The 24,916-nt window shown below is 39.7% G+C and overlaps 1 protein-coding gene across 1 annotated transcript in view; it reads right to left on the minus strand.

Moving 5' to 3' along the window:
* il16 (interleukin 16) overlaps positions 1-24,916 on the minus strand; it is a 67,785-nt gene that overhangs the window by 15,577 nt on the left and 27,292 nt on the right. Inside the window, 14 exon segments of the mRNA XM_055154761.1 lie at positions 798-935; positions 1,655-1,866; positions 3,118-3,205; positions 5,196-5,328; positions 5,870-5,987; positions 7,672-8,008; positions 9,896-9,969; positions 10,057-10,171; positions 10,268-10,378; positions 12,845-12,990; positions 13,954-14,059; positions 14,709-14,846; positions 18,624-18,735; positions 20,381-20,499. Of these exon segments, the coding sequence (XP_055010736.1) occupies positions 798-935; positions 1,655-1,866; positions 3,118-3,205; positions 5,196-5,328; positions 5,870-5,987; positions 7,672-8,008; positions 9,896-9,969; positions 10,057-10,171; positions 10,268-10,378; positions 12,845-12,990; positions 13,954-14,059; positions 14,709-14,846; positions 18,624-18,735; positions 20,381-20,499 (1,947 nt within the window).

Genomic DNA, 24,916 nt, shown 5'->3' on the forward strand with positions numbered 1-24,916 from the left:
TGCAGCAGAAAATGGTAATCGAGCAGCAGAAAGAAAGTTTGAAGTGAGCAAGAAACTTGTGAGGGACTGGCAGAAAGCGGGAATGAAGAACACAGCTTCGTGGTAACTGGGCGGGTGCGCCGTGCAACTTTCCTGGAAGTCAATGGATGACAAAGCATGGACTCCACAACCGAGTGCGGAGTTGCTCAGAAGTGATACAGAGGATGAAGAATTCAATGGATTTAGTGATTTGGAGTGAGATGGAGAGTTTGGTAAACTTATGTTATGTTGTTTATCCTCTCGTTCTCTAAATAACTGTTAATATGTTATGATAACATACTAGACACCTATTCAGCCTGTTGTTCTTTATTCTATTGTTATTACTATAACTCCACATTCAAGATGAAATGTTGGTTCCTGGTCCCTGATTTTATAAAATAAATTTCCCCCAAAAAGTGCAACTTATAGTTCGGTGCGACTTATATATATTTTTTCTTCTTCATTACGCATTTTTTGGCTGGTGCGATTTATACTTCGGAGCGACTTGTAGTCCAAAAAATACGGTAATTGCTAAAATGCCGATTTTTGTTGTAATATTTCGAAATATCTGCATCTTGGGTCTGGTCAAAAATGCAAATGATCAGGTTCAGTTTTGTTTATTTACCTCATGGATATTTCATGGCAAAAGTACACTGAAATAAATAAAGAAAACTATCTCTTGCCGCCCACTAGAATCTGAAAACCACCGAAAGACTTTCTCAAAAGATTTAAAATATATACTGATATTACTATATTTTGTCAGATATATTATTTACTACCTTGTTGCCCCTGACTCCCAGGTCCAGGGTGAGGGGGCTGGTCTTGTTTGCAGGGGCACAATTGTATGGGATGTTATAATCTTCATCTGGATACACGGGCACTGACAGTCTGTTGTCTGACCACGTTTCGGACATCGACTGTAAAAAGAAAGAACAACACCTCTACCTGAAAAACAGCTAGATAGACAGATTTATTGTCACACTGTGGAACATTTCAGGCAAAGCGATAACATCTCCATGGAGACAAGCAGGTACCAGTCCCTTCTGCAGAAAAGTTACAAAGAACACCTTAAAATTAAAACACCTCTAAAGCTTTCAGAGTTTATTACTGTATACTGTAATATTGTCGATCAGATTACATACATACGAGTTTAAGACTTCCGGTCATCGTGCAGTGCATACTGGGAAGGATTCTCCGAACAAGTGAGCATCAAACCGCCATGTTTGATTTCCCAGTGGGATGCATCTATTGTCAAAGCTGATCTTTTCAAGTCTTTTGAACCGTATCACTTTTGTTTCTGGTTCTGATATTGTCATATTTTAGTTATGTGACTCAGACATCGTCATTGTGTGGTTGTTGGATGTCCTAACAGCGAAAAACGGGCTTCGGAAGTTTGTGAACTCCATAAATGCAAAAGGGAATCAGACCTGTGTGACTGCAAACCTCAAACTGTTTCCCTTTCCAACGGAACTGAAAAATCTGATTCCCTTTTGCACTTATGGAGTTTGCAAACTTCCAAAACCCGTTTCTCAAGCCGTCTGATGTTCACTTTTTCAGAGGGCCCTTCCCAGTATGCATTGCGTGATGACCGGACGACCAAAATTTGGGATGCATGTATTGACTTTGCTGTCCTTACCGTGGGCGTGTCCAGGCTGTGCACTCTGGCTGCTGATTGGCTGTGGTGTTGATGATGCGTGAGGAGGGCGGGGCAGCGGGTGTGGTCTCTGCAGTTTGTGTTTTCGCTGCAAGATCTGGTCATGGTCCTCTGAGCTCTGAGCTGAGTCACACTGTGGTCCACACACCCGTCACACCTCTGCCGCCTGTACGAGCACGACTCTTTACGAAGACCTACAACACAAAGGCATGAATATTTATATTACGCTTGAAGTTAACCCCTAAAAAGGCCAGAGGAATGTGCTTAAAAGGTTGTAAGTTTTAGGTTTATTATTTTATTTGTGGGTTTGGAATAGGGTTTAATCCCAGGACCCGGGATTCCTGGGAAATCTGATCAAAACTATTAGTCGATTCCCGAGAAAGGCTATGAATGGAAAGTGAGAAAATAGCCTAATAAAAAAAATTATGGTACAAGTCTATTTGTTATTTTACAGTAATGTTGATGGAGGCAACGTTGCCGCTGTAACTATGGTCATAAGGATTCACTTCATCATCTACGCATGTCTCCTACAGAAAGAGCAGCTGTCTTGTGTCTGGTATCATGTCAGTCGATCGCACCATTACTTCTGTATCACTGGAAATTTAAAATGGTAATCGAGCAACAGAAAGAAAGTTTGGAGTGAACGAGAACTTGCCTTTCAAGATGAAATGTCTGTTCTTGGTCTCTGATGTTATCAAATAAATTTCCTCTAAAAAGTGCGACTTATAGTCCAGTGTGACATATATATGTTCTTTTCCTTCTTTATGCATTTGTTGGCTGGTGCAACTTATGCTCCAGAGCAACTTATAGTCTAAAAAATATGGTACATAAAGCCTAATTGGGCTCCAAAAAATGAACAAAAACAACCGCAGGTATTTCTCGGGATTCCTGGGAAATGAGTCCTCTTGTAACGGGATTTGACTGAAAAATATTAAATCCTAGTTTGGAATACAAACTGATCCTGCTTGATAGTTCCCTTTTCAGATAGTGGGCAAAAAGGAATAGACAAAGAAACATTTTACTGGGTTTTTAAGAGAGACTAAACTGGATTGGATTTATATAGTGCTTTACAGTGTATTATTCATTCACTCCACACTGAGGCGGCAATCTACTATTGTAGCCACAGCTGTCCTGGGGCAGACTGACCAAAGTGATGCTGCCGATCTGCGCCATCAGCCCCTCTGACCTCCACCAACATTTAGACTTTATTGTTCTGGAGAGGAAATTATTTTTCAAAACACAGAGCTCATTTGACACACAGACAGACAAAAACTCCCACCCCACTTTTATACCAGGTCATTGCCTAAGGACACAAACACACCACTGCTGCCCCACTGTGGCACCTGGGGAAACTGGTTATCCACATTTATCAAAATTATTGCACACCAGTATCCATTTGAGGAAGCAGAAATGAACCAGCAACCTCTAATCTCTAATATACTCACTGTCAATGCTCCACTGACTCTTGTCCTTCCTGAGTTTGCTGTTTTCCACGGCCTGAGCGATGGCGTCATTTAACTGCTGCTCTGACACCTGTACACACATAAGAGTCCCAAAGTCATCTGATTTTTATTGTGAAGCTTGAATATATATTTTTGTCATACTTTTCAATAATAGTTAGCTCATCCATTCTTCCATTGTAAAGTGCAGCAGGCCCGTCTTAAGCCAGTCTCCATGTGTTCAAATGAATGAGTCAGTTACTTAATGTTGATGATGCGTTTGAGGTCAGAAAGTTGGGCGGTTTCCCCAACTTTCCACACGCACATGAATGCAGCATTTGTAGCTAAAAGTTTGAGGGCCGTTCCTTGACTTGACAGTGACAAATAACATCAAGTGTGTTACTACAATTATTAAAGCGAGACGCCTTAAAACGCGAAACACAATAGGAGCATTCACTGTTACCGAGCATTGCCCTCCCAGACTCAAAACTGTAAAACGATTTGAACTGAAGGGATAAAATACCATATAAAAGCTGCACTATGTTACTTTTGTGGTAAATGGTCCATCACCTGTTGTTTCAGACTTAGACATAGACACACTTTATTGATCTACAAATGAAATTACTTGGACAGAGTAGCTCACACATCACGTAATTTTACAAAAGAGTTAAAAAAATACAAATGGAGATGTGATTGCATTGCCAGACATGTCCCACACCACGGCATTAAACTCGTCTATTTAGCTTCTTTTTTTTTTTAAGCTGTTTGATTGCTACAAAATACACTAAATTCTCATTAGGAGCAGGGTCTTCTCTTCACAGAGCTACCCTGTAACTTTGGCTGCTTGTTGCGCTTGCTTGTCTCCTTGGATATAGAAATGTTTAGTATCATACTGTGGAACATTCCAGACAGGCGTGTAGAGGGCGTGGTACGTGGGGGTACGCCGTCTGCCCACTTCTCCCGATGTGAGATATAAAAAAAACAAAAAACAAATATAAAATATCTACAACTTAAATGTCAAACCAGAGTGACTGGCAATGGTGACAACAACCTGCATAGGCTTGATATCTGCAGTACTGTCCTATAGTGACATGAGGGGTCCAGGACTGAACCAGGACTGAAAGAGGACTGAGTGTCAGGACGGGCCCAGAGCTGCGCCCATGTAGACTGTCGGGTGACTGCAGGAGAAAGAACCGGCGCAGAACTCCGCACTGCACAGGGCTAAGCACAGCCGTCGCCCGATCGCGCTTTGTGGACACCCTGCTCCATGGGCTCTGGGTTTTCTCTCTCTCACTCTCAAGTCCAAGATTAGTCCTGGTTTAGTTCTGTTTCAGACCTGGTTTAGTCCTGGTTCAGTCCTGGGCACATGTGTTGTAGCCTGTGATTTATGTTCTGTAGGTGATTATGAATGGTGTTCATATTCATAACATGATTCCGCATCATTTTGAGTAAAAAAAACATAAAATATTACAGATTTTTACTGAGCTGACGCCTTTATGTTTGTACTGAAACTGAGTCTTTATGACACAATCTTTATGGCACCTGTGTGTATTTCGAAATTTCAAGTTGAGTATATGGCTTTTGGGGTGGATCCATCACATCGATGACATCACGAATCGCATACTCTCACTTAAAAAATCCCCACTACACCACTGATTCCAGTCTAAGTAATTGAATCTTTCTGAAAACCCGCAGATCCACCAGAAAAGTTATGCAGTGCACTTTTAACAATACATATATTTCCATCCTTACGATTTTAAAGGTACAGTATATGTAACTTTAAGGAGATGCCATGTTACCTGCACGATTCAATGGAAATAGAAAATTAAAGCCGCACTTCATTCTGCATGGAGATAGATACGTTTAATTATAGCCAAAATATTAATGGAAAACGAGCAGTTAGCAAGTCAGGTTTGTGGAGAGGCAAGTTTGCTCACAGTTAGGGCGCAAACACAATCAAAATGAGAAAATGTTTGTGTTATTTTTTGCTAAAAGATTACATAGTGTGGCTTTAAGTAAACATTTAGGCTTATTAAATGCTGTGATATTATCTGAGACAGTAATAAATAAATACTGTGTGGTACCTTTGGGTCGGGGTGTCTGCTGATGGTGATGTGGACTGGACCGGGGCTGCACTGGCTCAGTACAGTGTACACGTCGTTCAGAGCCATGTTATACACCACTGTGTCATTGATCTCCATAATCTCATCTCCACACCTACAGGGGCAAATGAGGAAGGAGGGGGGGGGCATTAGTGTTACAGTCAAACTGAAATATGATCACAATTTGAAGATGGGGTATTACACTTGTACGGGGGATTAACTTCTAACACAAAACATATTTAGTGACATGAAATCAGGTTTGTGAAGTTGCAGTGTATTGTTTTGTGCCCTGCGTTTGTATATTTATGGAAAATTGCCGTGTTCCTTTTATGAAAATGGACTGTAGCACAATTAATAACTATTCATAATGTGAATGTACATGATTAGAAAGGAACAGATATGAAGGAAAAAATGTTAGTCTGCCCTAGCATTGGACAGAATCGTACTGCTAACTGTAAGGAGGGTTCAAATAGAGCCTGGAAGAGATCGCTAGATTACTCAAACATGCATGACATACTACAAAAGCTTTTCGGGCAAGTTTTTGACGTGGGAACGTCATAATACGGTTAAAAAACAAAACTATTCGAAGTCAGTTTTGCACAATACCCCCTCTTTAAAGATCGTAAACTCTTTCTTATATGTTAGTTTAATGTTACCGTAGTCTGCCGTCCATGTGGGCCACAGATCCAGGAGACAGAGTGTGGATGTAGATCCCAGGACAGCCCTCTGCGGACGGGACACAGCACAGACCAATGCCCAGCCCTACACCGGACTCTGAGCACAATATAAACAATACAAAAAGTCAAATTATATGATCTTCATCTAAAAAGAAGACTTTGCATACAATTTCAGAAGCAAAAAGTAACAAGTTAGATATACCACTAGGTGTCACTGCATGTTCTGTACAAGAGAAGATTCATTTATGCACTATAAATTTTAACTTTTAGCTTCATACTCTTCATAAAACAGCTTGAGTAGGAATCATAGACTGTAAATATAAATGGACAGAGCTAACCCGATGGCTTCTGGCACCACCGACTCGGCTCCAATTGACTTTACATTGAAAAATTGTCACCCATCTCTCTGTTACTGCTGCTGTGAACCTCGTCATTTTGGTCTTACATTTTTTGTGTTATGATCCTGGTGGTTTTATTTCACAATTTTGTCCGGAAATTTGTAATCCTAGTATGGAAAGTCGCTCCTATAACTGCTGGCCTTGGTGAGCATCATTTGACTGGAGCTGAACACTCACTTAGTCCACATCTTTACACAGTCTATATAGAGATAGAGAGATATATTTGGGAAGGGAGACTTTCTGTGTTTTTCAGTTTGACTTCACAACAACAGTAACACAATTTCAATACTGCAAAGTCTCACCAATCAGAACTGGGAACAAAATAACAAGGGGCAAAATTGTCTGTGTAACTCCTCTGTTGTCCAGGTATGATTCCTAGCAAAATAAAAGTTCAATTCTGTCAACTGGACAAAAGTTTGTTGTAGTGAAGATGTTTTGCTGCTCTTTCAGGCAGCTTCTTCAAAATTGTAAAAAATTATGAAAAATAAACAAAAAGCCAAACAGACAGACACTCTCGGTTGTGTAATACATTGTTTTTCAAAGAAGGTGGGTCGCAAGTAGGGGGTGTGCAAAAATATTGAAATATCGATATCGCGTATAGTTTAATGTGATGATACAGTATTGATATCGTGGGCTGCTGTATCGATATTTCACCAAGAGTATTTTTTGGTTTATTTTACTAAATTATTTTGTTACAGCGCTACAGTTTTTTTGCTTGTCTAGAGAACGAAAACTCATTTATGCGACACATTTGACATATTCAGTATGATTATATTTTGATGATTAAAATGTTTGTGTTTCATATGAACTTTGCACAAGAAGTGGTTTAACATAAATTTATCATATCGAATCGAAAGCGCACTGTATCGAGATATGCATCGTATTGTGGCCTATGTATCAAGAGATGTACTGCAAATTCTTAATGATACCCAGCCCTAGTCACAAGAGATTTTTGTGGGTCGCCTTGGCACGATCTCCATGTAGGTCTGCAATATAAAGTTCTGACACATGAGAAAGCAAGTGAGTCTGCGAATCCGAGGTGAGTGCCCTAAACAAGTGTTCCTGCAGGTACAGGTGAGAAATGCTTGCTTGGTTGTCCAAAAAGAAGGGTGTTAAATCAGCAGAGGTCAGTGCACTTCAGGCGACTTATGGATCCTTTCATTGCTGGTTCAATTATTGTTTTTCATCATTTAAAACTTGAGTAATACTGATTATTCAGAGACACGATCACTCAGTCAGCAATAAAATATCCTCATTAATGTTCAATAATGGTCAAATCCACCTTTATTTTGTGATTTACGAATAATGTCTATTGACAGATTGTGAAGGTTTGTGACTTTTAAAATATGGGTCCCCAGAAAAAAAGCTGATTAAAAAACAAACCTTTGTGTAGGACGATTTCCATCATGACTCTGTCCCGGGGCTTGTGGCTGTGCTCGGGGACACTCAGTGAGTTTGGGGCGGGGCTAGAGGAGAGCCGATGGGCGTGGCTTGTCATGTGATGGGCGTGACTAGAGAGTTGATGGGTGTGGCTTGAGTGGTGAGGGGCGGGGCTGTGGAGGTAGCTGAGGTCGGTGATGTCGGTGCTCATTCGCGACACGGCGGCGGTGGAGCTGAGGGAGCGAGATCGGCACAGCGCCATCTGCTGCGTGGGACCACACAGGGCGTCCACTCTGAGACTCGTGCGCACCACCAGAGTCAAAACACCTTTACGGATCTGCTGCAAGGAAAAGATAAAAGAGCGTAAAGGTACACTGTGTAACTTTTTAGTTGGGGGGTCTGTCACCTGCTGATTTCTATAGATATACCATTGCTCTGCCTGGAATGTTCCACAGTGTGACATTAAACAGCTCTACCTTATATTTATTCAATTACAGGTACTTCTGTAGCTCAAAAATACCAAGAAAAACAGGCATTCTGTCTGTGAGCGGGGTCGCATCTCCACAGATTTGACTTGTAACTTGGTCTGGTTTAGTCTCCATGAAGACAGAAAGTTTTAATGCCATACTGTGAAACATTCCAGTCAAAGCAATACATTTTTGACAGACCCTTGACCAGAAAAGTTACTCTTTTAACTTTTAACCTAGACTCCGTCCACAACTACCTGTCATTATAACTACTATATCCACTTATCCTTCAATATAAGAATGTATGTAATGTATTTTGAGGTATTTTGAATATATTTATTGTCTGTACATTGTCTTTGTCAATGTGGGGAGATTTGGGGTATTTTTGCTGTAAAACATTAAGATTTGAGCTGCAGAGGGTTGAATAAGTGATATCTTTGGCTAAATATTGGTTCATTCTACTATGTATTTGTTACAGCTCAGGCCTTTTAAAGATAATCTTGCATTATTGTTATTGTGTCAGTGGTTGTGTAGTTTATCAAAGTATATCGCTGTAGAGATATATTGTACTTCAAAATTTGTTATTGCCATGACAGTGCCTGGAGGACTAAAGAAGAGAGTGAGGGGGAGGAGGAGTGGGGTCTGAGGTATAAGGAACAGTGTGAGAGGTCTAACACAGACATGTCAGACTCAGACCCGGGGTGCAAATGTGGCCCAAAATATAAATATATTTGGCCAGCGAGCGCATATCAAATATGTATTAGAGCTGGCCTGCCGGTTGCTGCTCCATTATGGCTAATACTACTACTACTACTAATTATAATAATACCACTCTGATGAACTTGTATCTAAGAAGAGATGCCAAGTATTTGTATCTGCTTTGGACCTATGTGTATCAGAGTAAATCACAGTCTAGCAAACTGAGCTTGGATTAATGTTGTTTTTTTTAATGATTTTTGACTGTTCATAGTTGAAAGATTGGATTTTCATTGAAGTGAGTTGTTGTTGTTGTTCTTTTTTTACTCATGTGAAAAAAAACAAAAAAACAAACATTTAAAAGGAGTTCAAAAGCAACAGATAGATTACAGAGGCATTATTTATTTAAGATTTTGTTATTATTTTATGTTATGTTTTTCTGGATTCAATGTTTAAGCAAAACTATTATCAAACATTTATTTTAATAAGAAAAGGTTTAACATTACATATCTCGAAAGAAGCGAAAACATGCAGATGTTGAAATTTTTCAATAAATATTTAGTTTGGCCCACGACTTAGTCCCAGTTTTTAATTTTGGCCCTCTGTGAATTTGACTTTGACATCCTGGTCTAACAGGTATCCACAGTTCAAACTCCGTCCCTGCAGACAGTTGCTTGTGATCAGAAACAACTGTCTCTAATCAGGGCAGTCTCTTGTGATGTCACCAACTACTGGAAATTGCAGAGGCTACTGAAGTTTTTGGAGCAGAAAAATATGTACCCAGTTTGAACTAAAATTGTCACATTCACACAAAAAAAAATGTATACAGTAGATAATGCTGCTAAACCACCATATACATGCGTTTAGTTCCACTTTAAACCTATGTTAAAAGTGCTCAAATACATGATAATATTCTGAATTCAAGTCTTTTCAGGCGATTTTGCATATTGAAGTTACTGTACGAGTACTTAGAATCACTGGCGTTTAAATCCTTTGGGACAGACACTTCACACACCCATTTTATTCTGAGGATTACAGTATTATTATAATCTGTGAGATCCTACTTTGAATTTGTTGAGCGCTTCGTCGTGAGTCAGACCATGAAGAGACTCTCCGTTCAGCTCCAGAATTTCATCACCTGAAAAACAAAATTATGACTTTAAATACAGGTAAAAGTAAAAAATATATTATCTCAGAGACGTAAAGTAAAAACACATTTCCTCACCTTCCTGCAGTCGCCCATCGGCAGCAGCAGCTCCTCCAGGAAATATGGTTTTGACGTAGATCCCCATTGGCCCGTACATACTGTCTTTACCTCCTACTATACTGAAGCCAAGGCCCTGCAGACAGAAAAACACCACCAAGATCAGTCAGTGTAGGTTATTGTCTCTGTAGGTAAACATGTCCAAGTGTGACTCTGGCACAAAAACTCTTACTTTCCCCTGGCCCTTCATGAGGACGATGTTACAGATGATAAAAGCCTGTGTGCTGCTGCTGGAGTGAAGGAGCTGAGCCGAACTGAGGGACCGAGATGGACGAGACACACACTGGAAAATAAAATAAATTAGAGCTGAGTCTTGAGCCATGCTCCTGGTCAGGAGAGACCAGCTGGAGTACAGTGTTGGGAAGTAACTAAAAGTATGTAGGGTCATTCCACGCCATTTCATCAAATTTCCAGAAAATCTCACGCATCATGTTTTTTAAAAATTTTGAAAAAAATACCAGCTGGTCCCTTACTATCATGTACCAACCCTGTGAAATTTTAGTCATTTTCGATCAATATTTTTCAAGTTACAGCTCATTTAGTGAGGGGAGTATGTGTCATTTTACGGGCCCAAAATCACATCATTTTTTCTCAGCCATTTTCACAAGTCGATATCTCCGTAAGTATCACACATAGAGGGCTGAAATTGTGTAGGCTTGTGCTCCTCCATTCTGTGTTTAAATAACATCTATCAAAAGTTTGGTATCTCAACTCATTGTCATTTTATATGAACTTAAATATGAAAAAAAAAACTTGGTCATTTCTGTGGCGTACCATTTTTAGCCCTTTTTTAAACGTACTTGTAGGTGTAGGAGACCCTTAAATTTTTTTGAGAATCAAGATATTTACTAGGAGTGTTAAAAGAAATCACCAAATGTTGAAAATTTGAAATAGGTTATGTGTGAGGGTCCTGTTAAAAACAAGAAAATGCAACATGGTCCGATTTTCACATGTAATTTATATGTAATTTATGGCATGTGGGTAGTGACAAAAAATGTTTGAATAATTTTAGTTTGAAAGACCAGAAAAAATATATATATAAATTATTATTATTATTATTATTATAAATATTGATAACACTTATTTTGAGTAACTGTATTCTGCAACAGTCCAGGGATCAGAGGTGCAGTTCCGGTGGTGCTCGCAGTGGTCCTCTGAATTTTTTCTGTTGGGAGTCTATTACTACTACTACTCTTTCTGAGCAGCTTAATAAATGAATCATTATCGTGTGAACAAATGGTCTCTGTGCAGCCTTCAAAGGCGGTGACCACAAGAGTACACAGAGCTCTGGTTCTTGTCACAATAAAACCAGTCCCACACTATGCTGCAGCTGGACCGGGTGCAGTCTGAGTTAGTAGTATTGAGAATATAAGTACCGTATTTTCTGGACTATTGAGCACATCTGAATATAAGCCGCATCAGCTAAATTTTAACAAATTTTTTAAATTGTACGTATATTGGCCGCACCTGAATATAAGCTGCAGAACGTTTTCAAGTTCGGGCCGCCTGTTTTTATCGCCTCTGAAAGCTTTTGACGTCTTTTTGCATAGAGTCAGTTCGTCGTGCTGCTGTCACCAAAATCTCACCATCGACTCACTGATGCCGAGCTCACGTGCAGCAGCTGTTTCCTTCTTCCACAGCCACATCAATCGGCTTTAAATTAAAAGCTGCATCATCTGCATTTCTTTGTGTGTTTTCCATGAGGAGTGTGTGTGAATGAAGCGCAAAACACAATCAAACACGTGTCTTCCTCGGTGCATCATCCCATTCTCCCCCTGTGCTCTACTGTACATGTTTCCTGCAGAAAGAGTCTCTGTCCTGTCTGTATCATGTCAGTGTCTTGTAGGATTTCAGCAGATTTCAGACTCTCTCAGGGGCGGGGGTTAGTTCTATCAATCAGGTATGAGTGGATGTCCGGCTACTGAAGTTTGAGACGTTTCTTCTCATCATTTACGCATACAGGTAAGACATATCCTACTCACTAATGTTCATTTAGTATCATAACTTATTTTCTCACACGGTAATAAACTACTTGGTTGCACTGACAATGCTGCAACTTCATGTCAACCCTAGTTCCATGTGTTAACCGTACAGACAGCGACGTTTTCTACACTCAGGCTGCGTGTATCCGCTGTGTTACCAAACCATAGACCGTATATATGAATGGACAATGTACAAAACAATGAATAGGTCCATATATTCACTACATCTATTTATTATCTGCAGTGTGAGAAAAAAGTTGCAGCTTATAGTCCAGAATTTACGGTATTTTCCTAATTCTAATCAGTAGAATACATTACAGTACTTCATTATGCAATTTAGGCTTCAAGCTGCCTGGTATTCAGTATTTTTCCTTGTAATTAGAGATAAATAAATGTATAATGTACAACAAACATAACTGATTTTAATTGTATGTCATGTTGTTTACCCAATAATATAACTCAGTGTGAAGGTATTTTAAGTATTCAGAATACAGAGGTCTGATGTGACCGAGAAACAGAATATGTTACAAAATACATTTTAATGCAATTCATTGTTTTGTAACTAAATACGTTTTGCCCATTACTGCCTGAGGATTAGCCTACAGTGAATGTTTTATGGTAAGAAAACCTTTATTTGTTTCTAAATGGGGAAATTCACGGGGGAACTAGAGAACCAGGAGGAAACATATTCAGACACAGGCACAAACTCACAGAAAAGCCCACACTGACCTACAATCGACATGTCATACATTGGAGATATAAATTACCCGTGTGCTGTTGTGAAAAATCTCCAGCTGCTGTGACAGAGACTTCCTGTTTCCATATAAGGCGTGGTTCCTGTGTGGATGGTACAGTTCTGGGTTCTTCATTATGATGGTCTCCAGGTCTCCAATCCAGTACGGATGGACTCCAGCTGCAGCAACCAGACACAGAGGAAAGTCAAGCAAAGTAGATTTCAGGAATCCCTAACCATTGTCTAAAGAAAAAGCCTCCAAAATGTCTCTGTTTACATAGAAATTGTGTTCTTTTGGCTATAATATTATAATATAATAATTTATCTTCATGCTGAATGTTCCAAAGTATGATTTTAACTTTCTATTTTTGTACAGCCATGCAGTTCCTGTATCAGAAAGGTACGCAGTGTTGCTTTAAAGGTGATCTTTGTAACTTTTCATCTGCTTATCTCCATGAAGATGTTATTCCTTTGTCTTGAGTGACCCACAGTACGACATTATACCACCTATACTATATCATCTACCTATATATCAATAGTGTGGGGCACAATGTAAATGTAAATGAGACTTGTAAAGAATTTCACGTGAAGCAAATGTGTTAGAGAATATTTACGTAATATTATTATTATTTTATTTTATTTAGGTATTTATTTATTTATTATTTACTTATTTATTTTATTTTTATTTATTATATTTTAAATGTATTTATTTTATTATTATTTGTATTTATTTTCATTTCTTTAACTTGTGTAAGTAGGTGTTTGCTCAGTCACACGGGAGGAGCTCGGAGTAGAGCCGCTGCTCCTCCACGTCGAGAGGAGCCAGTTGCAGTGGCTCAGGCATCTGTTCCGGATGCCTCCTGGGCGTCTCCCTCGGGAGGTGTCCTGGGCATGTCCCACCGGGAGGAGGCCCCGGGGAAGACCCAGGACACCCTGGAGGGACTATGTCTCTCGGCTGGCCTGCGAACGCCTCGGGATTCCCCTGGAGGAGCTGGAGGACGTGTCTGGGGTGAAGGAAGTCTGGGAGTCCCTGCTTAGGCTGCTGCCCCCGCGACCCGGCCCCGGATAAGCGGACGAAAATGGATGGATGGATGTTTGCTATATTATCAACTGCACTGATTAGTATCTGTGCACAGGACGTACCAGCAGAGGTGTGGTTGATCTTGTTGTTGTCATTCTGTCCAGGTGGGATCTCTGGAGTCTTCTCTGTCTCCCAGTATCTGTCCTCATTCACCTCTGGAATCGGCAACTAAAACATCACACAAGAATGAATAATATGCAGGGTTATACGGCACAAAATTCACATTAGAATTGCAATGTTATGAAAAACTGCAATTGTTATGAACATGACAGAATATGACCTATCTGTATAACCAAATATGAGGTAAACAGGTTAAAATAAAATATTACTTTTACTGATTTATGCTTAATTAAAAAAAAAAAAACAAAAAAAACAACATTGTACATGGTGTATTAGTATTTTAAAACATTTTAATATTGATTTCAATTGAGTAGTTTTAGTCAAATATTGAATGTTTGTGGTGCCAGTACCGATATTATAAAACAAATTCATAGCAAGGCCCACACTTTAACTTAAGTTATGGTCAAATTTACAAATGAACATTCACTTTCGTTAAAATAATAAAAACATATATTTATCAGGGATTATCTGGCCTAATTTCTCTTTGATTGCCATTTTCACTCATTAATCTGTTCCAAATGACACTGAATACAAACTGGGAGAGAAACATATGCACACCGAGACACACAGAAAAAATATCAGTGTCAAATATTGGTAAAATGTTCAATATCAATATCTGCAATATATATGTACTCTCCGATATCACAGATAAAGGTATTGGAAGAATCCGTTAGTCACATAATGAAAGCAGTTTTACCTTGAGGTGGTTGTTGTTGGCCAGCAGCTCGTCGTCTGTGTACCCGGGCAGAGAGAGGGCGTCCGGGGGGTAACTCTGGTGCAGGGGGCTGGTGCTGAGACTGCGAGACTGAAACGTGTCCTCTGATGTGGAGATGTCCTGGGGAAAAGGAAATTTCAAACCCATTTAGCTACCACAATGAAGAAAAAAAAAGAAATGACAGGAAAAACACAAAAGAATGTGATTATTTTCAACATACCATACTACCGTGTGGCTGTATATCTGTGTAATCCCTCATGTGCTCTTTAACTTGTTCTGATACAGCTCAAGATCATTCTAAAGCTGTTCAAGGTTCATTTCTGCCCTGTGATTGTAACTGGTTTGGATACAAGTTTTTGTACCGTGTATTGTGTCTGATTTTTGATACTTTTGAAAACCCTAATTTATACAAACCAAATCTGAGCTAAAGTGCAGAACACAGCAGATCTCCAGTCCCAGCTCTCATGTGTCTGTGTGGGTTTGCTATTTTCTGACTGCTCTGTGGCCACATTCCTGTGTCCTACACAAACTCTGCAACCAACCCGACATGTGCAACTACAGGGACAGCACTTTGTCATTACTTTTATCACTGCCTTTATTCGGTGTATGATATGCACATGGATGAAAGATGCATTATTGTATCATGGACAATGTTCTATCTATCTGTCTGTCTGTCTGTCTGCCTGTGTCTATCTACAAGGTTTCATAACTAATATTTTCTCCATCTATCCATTTTCTTCTGCTTATCCGGGGCTGAGTTGCGAGAGCATCCTCCTTCCGTTCCGGACATGAACACCTCCCCAGAGAGGCATCCTGGAGGTATCCGGAACAGATGCCCGAGCCTCAGATGCTCCTCCTGCACGTAGAGGAGCATTGGCTCTACTCCGAGCTCCTCCCGTGTGACTGAGCTCCTCACCCTATAGCGGAAACTCATTTCGTCCATTTGTATCCGTAATCTTGTCCTTTCGGTCATTACCCAAAGAGATCTAAACCAGAACTAAACCAGGACTACACCAGGGACCATAAGTGAGGGTAGGAACAGAAATCTACACCAGGACTACACCAGGACTACACCAGGGACCATAAGTGAGGGTAGGAACAGAGCTCTACACCAGGACTACACCAAGACAACACCAGGACTACACCAGGGACCATAAGTGAGGGTAGGAACAGAGATCTACACCAGGACTACACCAGGACTACACCAGGACTACACCAGGACTACACCAGGGACCATAGGTGAGCGTAGGAACATAGACTGAGCGGTAAATCGAGAACTTTGCTTTTGCCTCTGCTCCTTCTCCGAGGCCAAACAAAGTATAAAAGTCCTGACATTTTGACTTTTATTCAGACTTTCAACTCTGGTTTCAAACAGGGCAAAATTAATCTAAATCTAAGTCTAAATCTGTCACTGAGCTGTTACACAACCCAACAGCAGTTTTTTAAATCTGACTGACTGCGTTTGTTGTGACCTCGCCTGGTTTTGGTCATCGCCACATGAAAGTCTGTGGAGGTCTGAGGCTGGAGCAGGGACAAAGTGCAAAAGGAAAATATGCACCATGTGACCGAGCACTGAGCTGATCCACCTCAACACTGGCTGCGGTGTTTACGATTATTTTCAGATTTTTAGAGTTATAGACGATTAAAATGACATGTAAACACCAAAATCATCTGGTTTCTTTGTGATCATGGTCCCTCTCATTACTCACATCAGTTTTAGTGGTTTTCATGTCATTGAAGTATCTTAAATGTCCAGAAATCGGATGAGAATCAGATGTTGTTGTGCATGTAAAATAAGCCACTGTGTCAGAAAGTTCAAAACAACACAAGCAATTTATTATAGGAGCGTAAACTCATTTGTGCATTTACAATATTTGATTGGAAGGGATAACTGTGGGAATATGTTTTGTGAGCATTTTGCATTATGTTTCCTTTAAACTTGCCTATTTTTCTTCAGCTAAGACACAAACTTTAAAGGTGGACTGTGTAACATTTCTATTAGATGATCCGCCACCTGCTTGTCTCCATGGAAATGTTGCAAAATGCTTGGTCTAAAATGTTCCACACTATAGTTTAAACCCATCTATCATGAGGGAGACAAGCAGGTAACAGCACTACGCTACGTTACAGTTCAGATCTGTGGAGAGTCGCCCCTGTTCACAGCAGGAATTATTGTATTTTTGAGCAATAGAAACACCTGTAATTAACACTAGTAAATGTTGTGTTCAATCTTAATGTTAAATGTTAAATGTTAATGGGACACAATGGAACATTCCAGGCAAAGCAATAGCATCTCCATGGAGACAAGTAGGTAGTGGACCCTTCACCAGAAAAGCTGCGCAGTGCACCTTTAGCATTTTTAAAATGGGTTTAGTGCAGAGGTCATCAACAGGGGGATAGTGACCTGTAGGGGGGTTGTGGAGGTACTGCAAGGGGGTCGTGAAAACTTTGGTTGATTATACTTTTTTTTTATATTTCTTGATTTTTGAAGAATGAGGATGAACTGGTTTTCAGCGGGTTCTATCTGTGCGCTCCTTCATCACGCCTGTCTCTCTTATTCCCTCATCTCTCGCTCCTTGTCAAACTGCAAGCACGTCGGCGCGGATTTTATTGTTTCTTCTAGGCTACATGTGAAGAAGTCCGTTACAGTTTCACTTTTACACACAGCGGAACTTAAGATCTGCACGTACTATCGTGTATCGGGAAGGGGCCAGGCAGCTTCATTCCCAGGCGTCACTACGCAGTCAGCCTCCTCTCTGTCCAAAAAGCAGCAGGGAGAGGAGGGAGAGCGAACAGGAGAGGAGGGGGTGTGTCTTTCCTCTCGCTCCTCAGATCAGAATGACCAGGAAAGTTCCGCGGCCCATGTCAAACTCGTGTCCATGCGAGCTGTGGCTCTTCTCTCATTTAATCAGATCATTAAAAAAGTCACACTTTGAGTCCATGTTTCGTGATGTCGTTGCTTCATTGATCTGGCCTTATCAGAGTCACCGCGAGCACACACAAAGTGCATCTTAAACTTCAGGCCTGAATTATCTTTGGTCAGACTCTGATGCTGATTTCTGTCATGGAACGAGTTGAGGCTTAAACTGGAGATGTAGTTTCAGCTCAGGATTTCAGGATAAGCCTGGACTTGCTAAGCGAATTTGATAGAATACCCTAGTAATGAATGTACAATAATAGAGTAGCAATGTTTATACACAAGGCCCAATTTAAGATAAAACACAACTGAATGTCATATATATAGTACGGCGTCCCTGCTCCAGCTCTCCATCAGTTTGGGGATCCCTGGCCTGAAAAATGCTGAAGACCCCTGGTTTATTGGGATGATCCTGCTTGGTGTCAGTGGCATGAAGCATGTTTTGTATTATTGTCTATCACAGTATGTCTCTGTAGAAATATATCGTGCTTCAAAATGTGCTATCGTTATTCGTTACTCTTATCATTATTTATTTATTTGTGTGTTTTGTTGTTCTCATATGTGTTCTGTGTTATGTTGTTCTGCATTTTCCTGTGTCTCTTTTCTGCAAATGAAGCTAAAATCTAAATAAAATATCAACAAAATCTCACAGTAATATCCAGGGCCATTACAATATATCGAGTTATAAACCTCTTTGCTTGAATTCATTGTTATGATGCAACAACAGCTATAAACAGAGAGAACTACATAGACCATGATCCTTTGCTGTGTTTCAGTCCAATCTACATGATGAAATAACTGTTATTAAACATTTTTACATCTTACACATTGCACATTATAACAGAAAAGTAGCATATTCACACTTCTGTTAGCCTCAACAAAATTTTAAATAAAATATCGGACACAGAGATGCAGATATCGTTACATCCCTTCTCTCTCTGCAGTGGTGTTTAAATATAGTCTGGGGTTTTGCCTCTTACCTCACAGCAGGCTTTAATGTGGACACTCCTCGCTCTCTGCAGCTCCATCCAGCCGCTGCTACTCAGACCCTGTCCGTTAAAAGGAGCCAGTTTGTCTGTTGTGAGGACGGCCCTATGGAGAAACGCAGATAAGTGACCACAAAGCACAGAGAGAGTCGGATTAAATGTGCACAATTAAAGCAATCGTTTTTAGTGGGTGTCATGGAGTTTAAGCAGCCTTTTATGTAAACAAAAACACCCAAAGTTTGTGTTGCGTTATCTGATTTTACAGTTTTAAAAATGTGAAAAACATACAGTATTCATTGTAAACAGTACGCGATGATCCAAAGTTATTCCTCACTTATCTTATGCATTCTGAGCATCCTAATTATTCACAGTGATGAGTTTATAAGAGCTTTTTGCAACTTTTCGCAGTTTTTTTGGGATGTAACAACAACTAGCATGCTAATGTGCACTTCCTAGTTGTCGGACAAAAAAAGTTTTCTAAGCAGATGCAGACTTATGCTTATACAATATATCTAAATACAGTACTGTATTTTTCGGACTATAAAACACACCAGATTATAAGGTGCAATATCAGTAATGTTAAATTCTCTTGTCTATTTTCATACATAATGTGCACCGGACTGTAAGGCGCATTAAGAGAAACAAACGGACGACACGTGAGACTGATCCCTTAGCCCAGGCATCCACGATCCATCGGCAGATCGTGGTGTAATTTGCCCGGGGTTGCCTCCTTGTCTTGGTGAATGTGGATGGATCATTTAAGTTTTTTTTGTTTGTTTTTTTCTCTACGAGGAGGACTCAAATATACATTTAGTAATAATGTGTTTAATGCAGCTTTGTGCACATTTATTGATGTTTTACAGAAACAAAACTTAAAACCACATGACTAATTTGCATAAACTATAAGTGCTGAAAAAACAGCTCGCTCCTTGTGCACTGATGTGGTCAACTTTTGTCGGACTAAAGGACATGACTCAGTGGAATATGTGTTCTTTCTGCAACAAAGGCAACAAGGTGATGACAGCACTGTGCATTGAGTCGACGCAGACCTATACTTCGCCCTTTACTCCTCGAGGCTCCTGACTACGGTAACCGTAACGCTTCAATAATCCAAGCGGGTGAGGTTTCGTAGTTTACGAAAGACGTACTAAAACATTTTGGCAGATTTTTGAGCACTGTGTACCACATAAAATTGGTTCGAGGTCAGTAAGCACAACGAGAACTAATTTATAAGGCAGACTGAATTAGGCACTCGATTTTTGAGAAAATTGAAGGATTTTTAAGTGCACTTTATAGTCAGAAAAATACGGTATGCACTATGTGGCTTCTTGATATTTTTATGTAGTGCTTTTCCACCTTCAAGACACTCAAAGTGCTTTACATCAAGGACCCACTCACCCATTCACACACACATTCATACACCAGTGTACACAGACAATGAGGGCGAGCTGGGTTAAGTGTCTTGCCCAAGGACACAATGACAGTATTCATCTGTCGGAGCTGGAATTGCACCACCGACCTGTGAGCCAGCGAATCTGAACGCTCAAGCAATAATGTTTATGTTGACAGTGGGATTGAGCTACTGAGCTACTGTCGTCTAATGTGTTTTAATGAGTTGCCTCCAGGGGATACATAAAGTTATTTGTCAACATTATCGTCTGTCATCTATGTTTTCTTCAGCAATTTATCCTGCTTCAGTTGTTTTTATCATGACAGGCCTTGTAGTCGTATCAGTGCAGTGTTATTCTTACCTGTGCATCGCTGCTGGCTCGTCTCTGGGCTCCGTCTGCACACTGTGGTCAGACGTGTGGGGCCCTCTCACCTCCTCCTGGGGCCGAGCTGCTACACACATGCGCCAGATACTGCTCTCCTGCACACACAAACACACACAAACACACACAAACACACACATCACGTCATACATAAACAACTACACGTCCTAATGGCATTTTAATCACCTTTATTGTTATCTGGATTATACAGAACAGACTCTAAAACACATGCCAGAGGGCCTTTTATAACAGACTGATACTTTGCAGATGAAGTCATTAACATGCCCTGGGGGAGCGATGCTAACTGGAAGCACTGCTCTATCTGAGGCTTGTTAGAATTTAATCTGATCTTTATTTTAACACAGTCTAACCAGAAAGAGCTGATTTGGTTGGAACTAAACCTGCACCTTTTTGTTGAAAATCAAACACCTAAACAGGACCATGAACGCTTGTACTGATCACAGGCTCCTGAAAATGTGCTGTTTAAATCCATGTGTATTTCTTCTTAATAAGTTTTTAGACATGTTGCAGCTGTTTTGTTTGGGTTTGCGAATGTTTGCATTATGTCCCCATGGTATAAGGTGACCAGACGCCCCAATTTACTCGTGATTTGTCCCTGTTTTATACAAGAAATATCCCAGGTGTCCCTATTTTTGAACTGTTTAATCTAAACCAGGACTAAACTAAAACTAAATTAGAATTAGTAGACTAGGATTGACTAATCTGATCCCCACCAACAGTAAAGAGGAGCAAAAATTGTCATTTGTTTTGACAAAATACAGAAATACATGTTTGCAAATGACCATAAAAGCAAAAAAATGCAGCATCAGAAGTCCTTCAGATCATGACTGACGCAAGAATACAAAATCTTACATGCTCTTTTCACAATTTTATTTACATTTTAGTTTTGAAGTTTGAAAACCTGGTCACACTACCATGGTAACTACTGAATAATCCATACAGACACATGTGGTACACCTCCAGCGTGAGTGGCATTATTAAATAGATATGTCAATCAAAAAATAAAAATAAAATAAATAAAGCTGTTGCCAATCTTTAACCTTTTTCAGTTAAGAATTTTTAAAATATGATTAGTGAACTGTCTGATTCCACTGAAACAGAAAGTTAAAACCATATTCTGGAACTTTCTCCATGGAGATAGATGAGTTTTATGTCCTACTGTGGACGTATGTAAAATCCCTCAGTCGTCTCGGTGGAATCCAAAAATTGAATTTCTCCTTTGCCACCTACTGTGAAAGATAATGGAACAAAATATCCATGGAAACAAGCAAGAGCAGGCCAAGTAAGAGTCGGGTTTGTGTAGATGCAAGCCCACTCAGAGTTAAGGACTAGAGGTGTAACAATAATCGAAATATTGTATCGTCAAAGTTCTCACAATAATATCGTGAACCATCACAATATATCGAATCACAAGTTTCTTTGCTTAAAGAGTTATGGTGCAGCAATAACTAAAAAAAAAAAAAAAACAGAGGGAACTACATAGACCATGATCCTTTGCTCAGTTTCAGTGCAGACGACATGAAGAAATAACAGTTCTAAGCACTTTTAAGTCTTAGTTCATTGGATTAAAGATTTAAGAGGAAAAAGTAGCATATTTTTTGTCAGCCTCCACAAAATATCGCAATAAATGTCATACCATGAGATGTATATCGTGAAAATATTGTGCAGAGAGATTTGGATATTTTTACATTTCTAATTGTGAAGCTCACCACCATATCGTGAGCTTTCCCATGATATCGCAATAAATATTGTACCGTGATGTTCATACTGTGGTGATTATTGTATCGTGAGACTTGAATATCGTTACACTCCCATTAAGGGCACATGTTTCTCAGTAAAAAAACAAAAAAAAAACACCCATAATAAAAAACATGCTTTGATTTTACTCTCAATTAAATCTCAATACACAATAGAAATAGTCATTCATCATCAAGCATTAACTAGTCGACGAGGCCAACAAAATAATCATTAGTAACAGCCCCAACAGATACACATTTACAAACATAATGAAAGGCAAACTGAAAAAAGTCATAATGCAGTAATTCAGTGCATTTAAATCTGATATGACTTCTAAAATTGTCCCTTTAACCTTGTGTCACATGTATTAAAGGTCCAATATTACATAAAACTGTGTCTTGTGAGCTTTAAGTCATGTTATAATGTTGTTACCTCCTCAAAAACAGACCTGGAGTTGTGTTTTGTTTTATTCACACATGTCTGAGTAACCCTTTATTATTACACTGTCTACATCTCCAGCTACTTTTTGCTTTTTGTTCAGCAGAGATTTGCAATTTCAGGGCTGAAATCATCAAAAAAGATTGTAGTGAAGGGGTACGAAGTTTAAAAACACTTCCTTTATTAACATTTCCAGTTTCAGTTTGAGAGAAGAACTACTAAATATGTAGAATTTGTGTGCTGAAGGAAACAAAACTCAACTCCAGGCCTGTTTGTGATGATGAAACAACATTATAACCTAGAAAATAGAGCAGTCTGTGTGCTTTAACACGTCATTATTACTTAATTTCAAATAATATTCTGTTCTGTCTATGGGAATAGGACTTCCCTGAAAACAGATTCTCGATGTTGGTGAGACTTTTCTGGTGTGTTAAATAGAAATAAATTGACAACTGAAAACAGATCGTTCTCGTTCACAGTCTGATATTCACAGCCATGGAGTTACATAACAATAAACACACATGGTAATTATACAGTTAAAGCTGGAGACATGCAACTTGCAGACACACAAAAGCCCCTGTGTTACTCGACATAATACAAGCTTTGTGGAGATATCAGTCACTGTAGTTTAGACCAGGAAAAGCAAGAGATAAGGTTTGGTATAGACTGAATAAAAGCAACTACGCCATAGTCACCGTAGTCATGAGGAGAACTGATACTTTACAGTGACATCCTGCTGGGGAAGGGAGGTTCTATATGTATCTCTATTGGCGTAATGTTCAGCAGTTACCATGGTGACTAAGAGCACACAATAGATAAGATAGTCTGAAAACTCCAGAGCAAAACAAAAAATAGATTTAAACAAGAAAATTGTCAGGAGCATGTGATAAAATCGAGTTTGATTTTCAGTTTGGAAGTGTAACAGAGCATTTTGAGCTTTGGAGATGCAGACAGACTAATAATAAACACTTACTCAAACGTGTGAATGAAACAAAACATGACCACAGTTATGTTTCTGATGAAGTAACAACATTATAATATGGTTTAAATCTCACAAGAGTCAATTTTGCAAACTATAGGACATTAAAATTGTGGTCACTATTTGTCAAAGAAACGTAACAAACAAAAGTGGTGAGCAAACTTAGCACTAAACATAACACAAATAATCACTTTTGGGCACCATGGGTTTGTGGTTTACGCAGTGAAGGAAAAAAAACAAAATCAATATCCATGACCAGAGCTGTATTTCCAAGATTTCCAGTTCTGCAGGCAAACAACACAGGGATACATGATTAAGGCCCACTCTTGCTGCCTCTTCTGTCGACTGGTAAAAAAAACCAAAAAAAAACACAGGCCCAACCAGGTACATTGTGGTCTACCTGTACCACCCTCTTTTATTGTGAAACATAGGTTAAAGCAAAACAGAAAAGGTGCTAAAGGTAAACACTGTTGGGCAAGTTACTTCAAAACTGTAATGTGTTATTTATGACTTGTTACTGTCATTTCAAACTAATTTGTTACTTTACAATATTACTGTATTTAAATTGTAAAACATTACACGACTATTGCAGCACTTTAAGTTACTCTCAACAAAATAACTGTCACTGATCGTCAAATAACAATCAGAGGACTAAACCAGGACTGAACCCGAACTGAACCAGGACTAAACCAGGACTGAACCGAAGACTGAACCAGGACTAAATGAGCTGAACCAGGAATGAACCAGGTCTGAACCAGGTCTAAACCAGAACTGAATGAGGACTAAACTAGGTCTAAACCAGGTCTAAACGAGAACAGAACCAGGACTAAACCGAGGACTGAACCAGAACTGAACCAGGACTGAACCAGGTCTAAACCAGAATTAAACCAGGTCTAAAGCAAAACAGAACCGGGATTAAACCAGGACTAAACAACGACTAAACCAGAGCTGAACCAAAACTGAACCAGGACTAAACCAGGACTAAACTATGACCAAAGGACTAATCTTGGACTAGGAGTTGGAATCTAGGCCCGCCCCTGAGAGAACCCCGAGCCCGTGGAGCAGGGCATCCGCAAGCATGATCGGGCGTCAGCTGTGATTATTCCCGTGGAGCGTGGAGTTCTGCGTTGATCCTTTCGCCCATGGTCACTCGACGGTCTATGTGGGCGCACCTCCGGGCCTGTCCCAACACTCGGAACCATAAAGATGGCGTTTCACCGCTGCTGATATTCCGGTGATTTTACCGAATTTGTATAAAGAAAAACAAAAAACCCACCACTTCAATCCAGGCTACAAAAGCATTGTAACGCGCATCAGTGACATTTGTACTGAGTAAAATA

This window comes from Boleophthalmus pectinirostris, unplaced genomic scaffold, assembly GCF_026225935.1.
Source record: "Boleophthalmus pectinirostris isolate CB_2022bp ecotype Guang Dong unplaced genomic scaffold, ASM2622593v1 HiC_scaffold_19, whole genome shotgun sequence".
Lineage (NCBI taxonomy): Eukaryota > Metazoa > Chordata > Actinopteri > Gobiiformes > Gobiidae > Boleophthalmus > Boleophthalmus pectinirostris.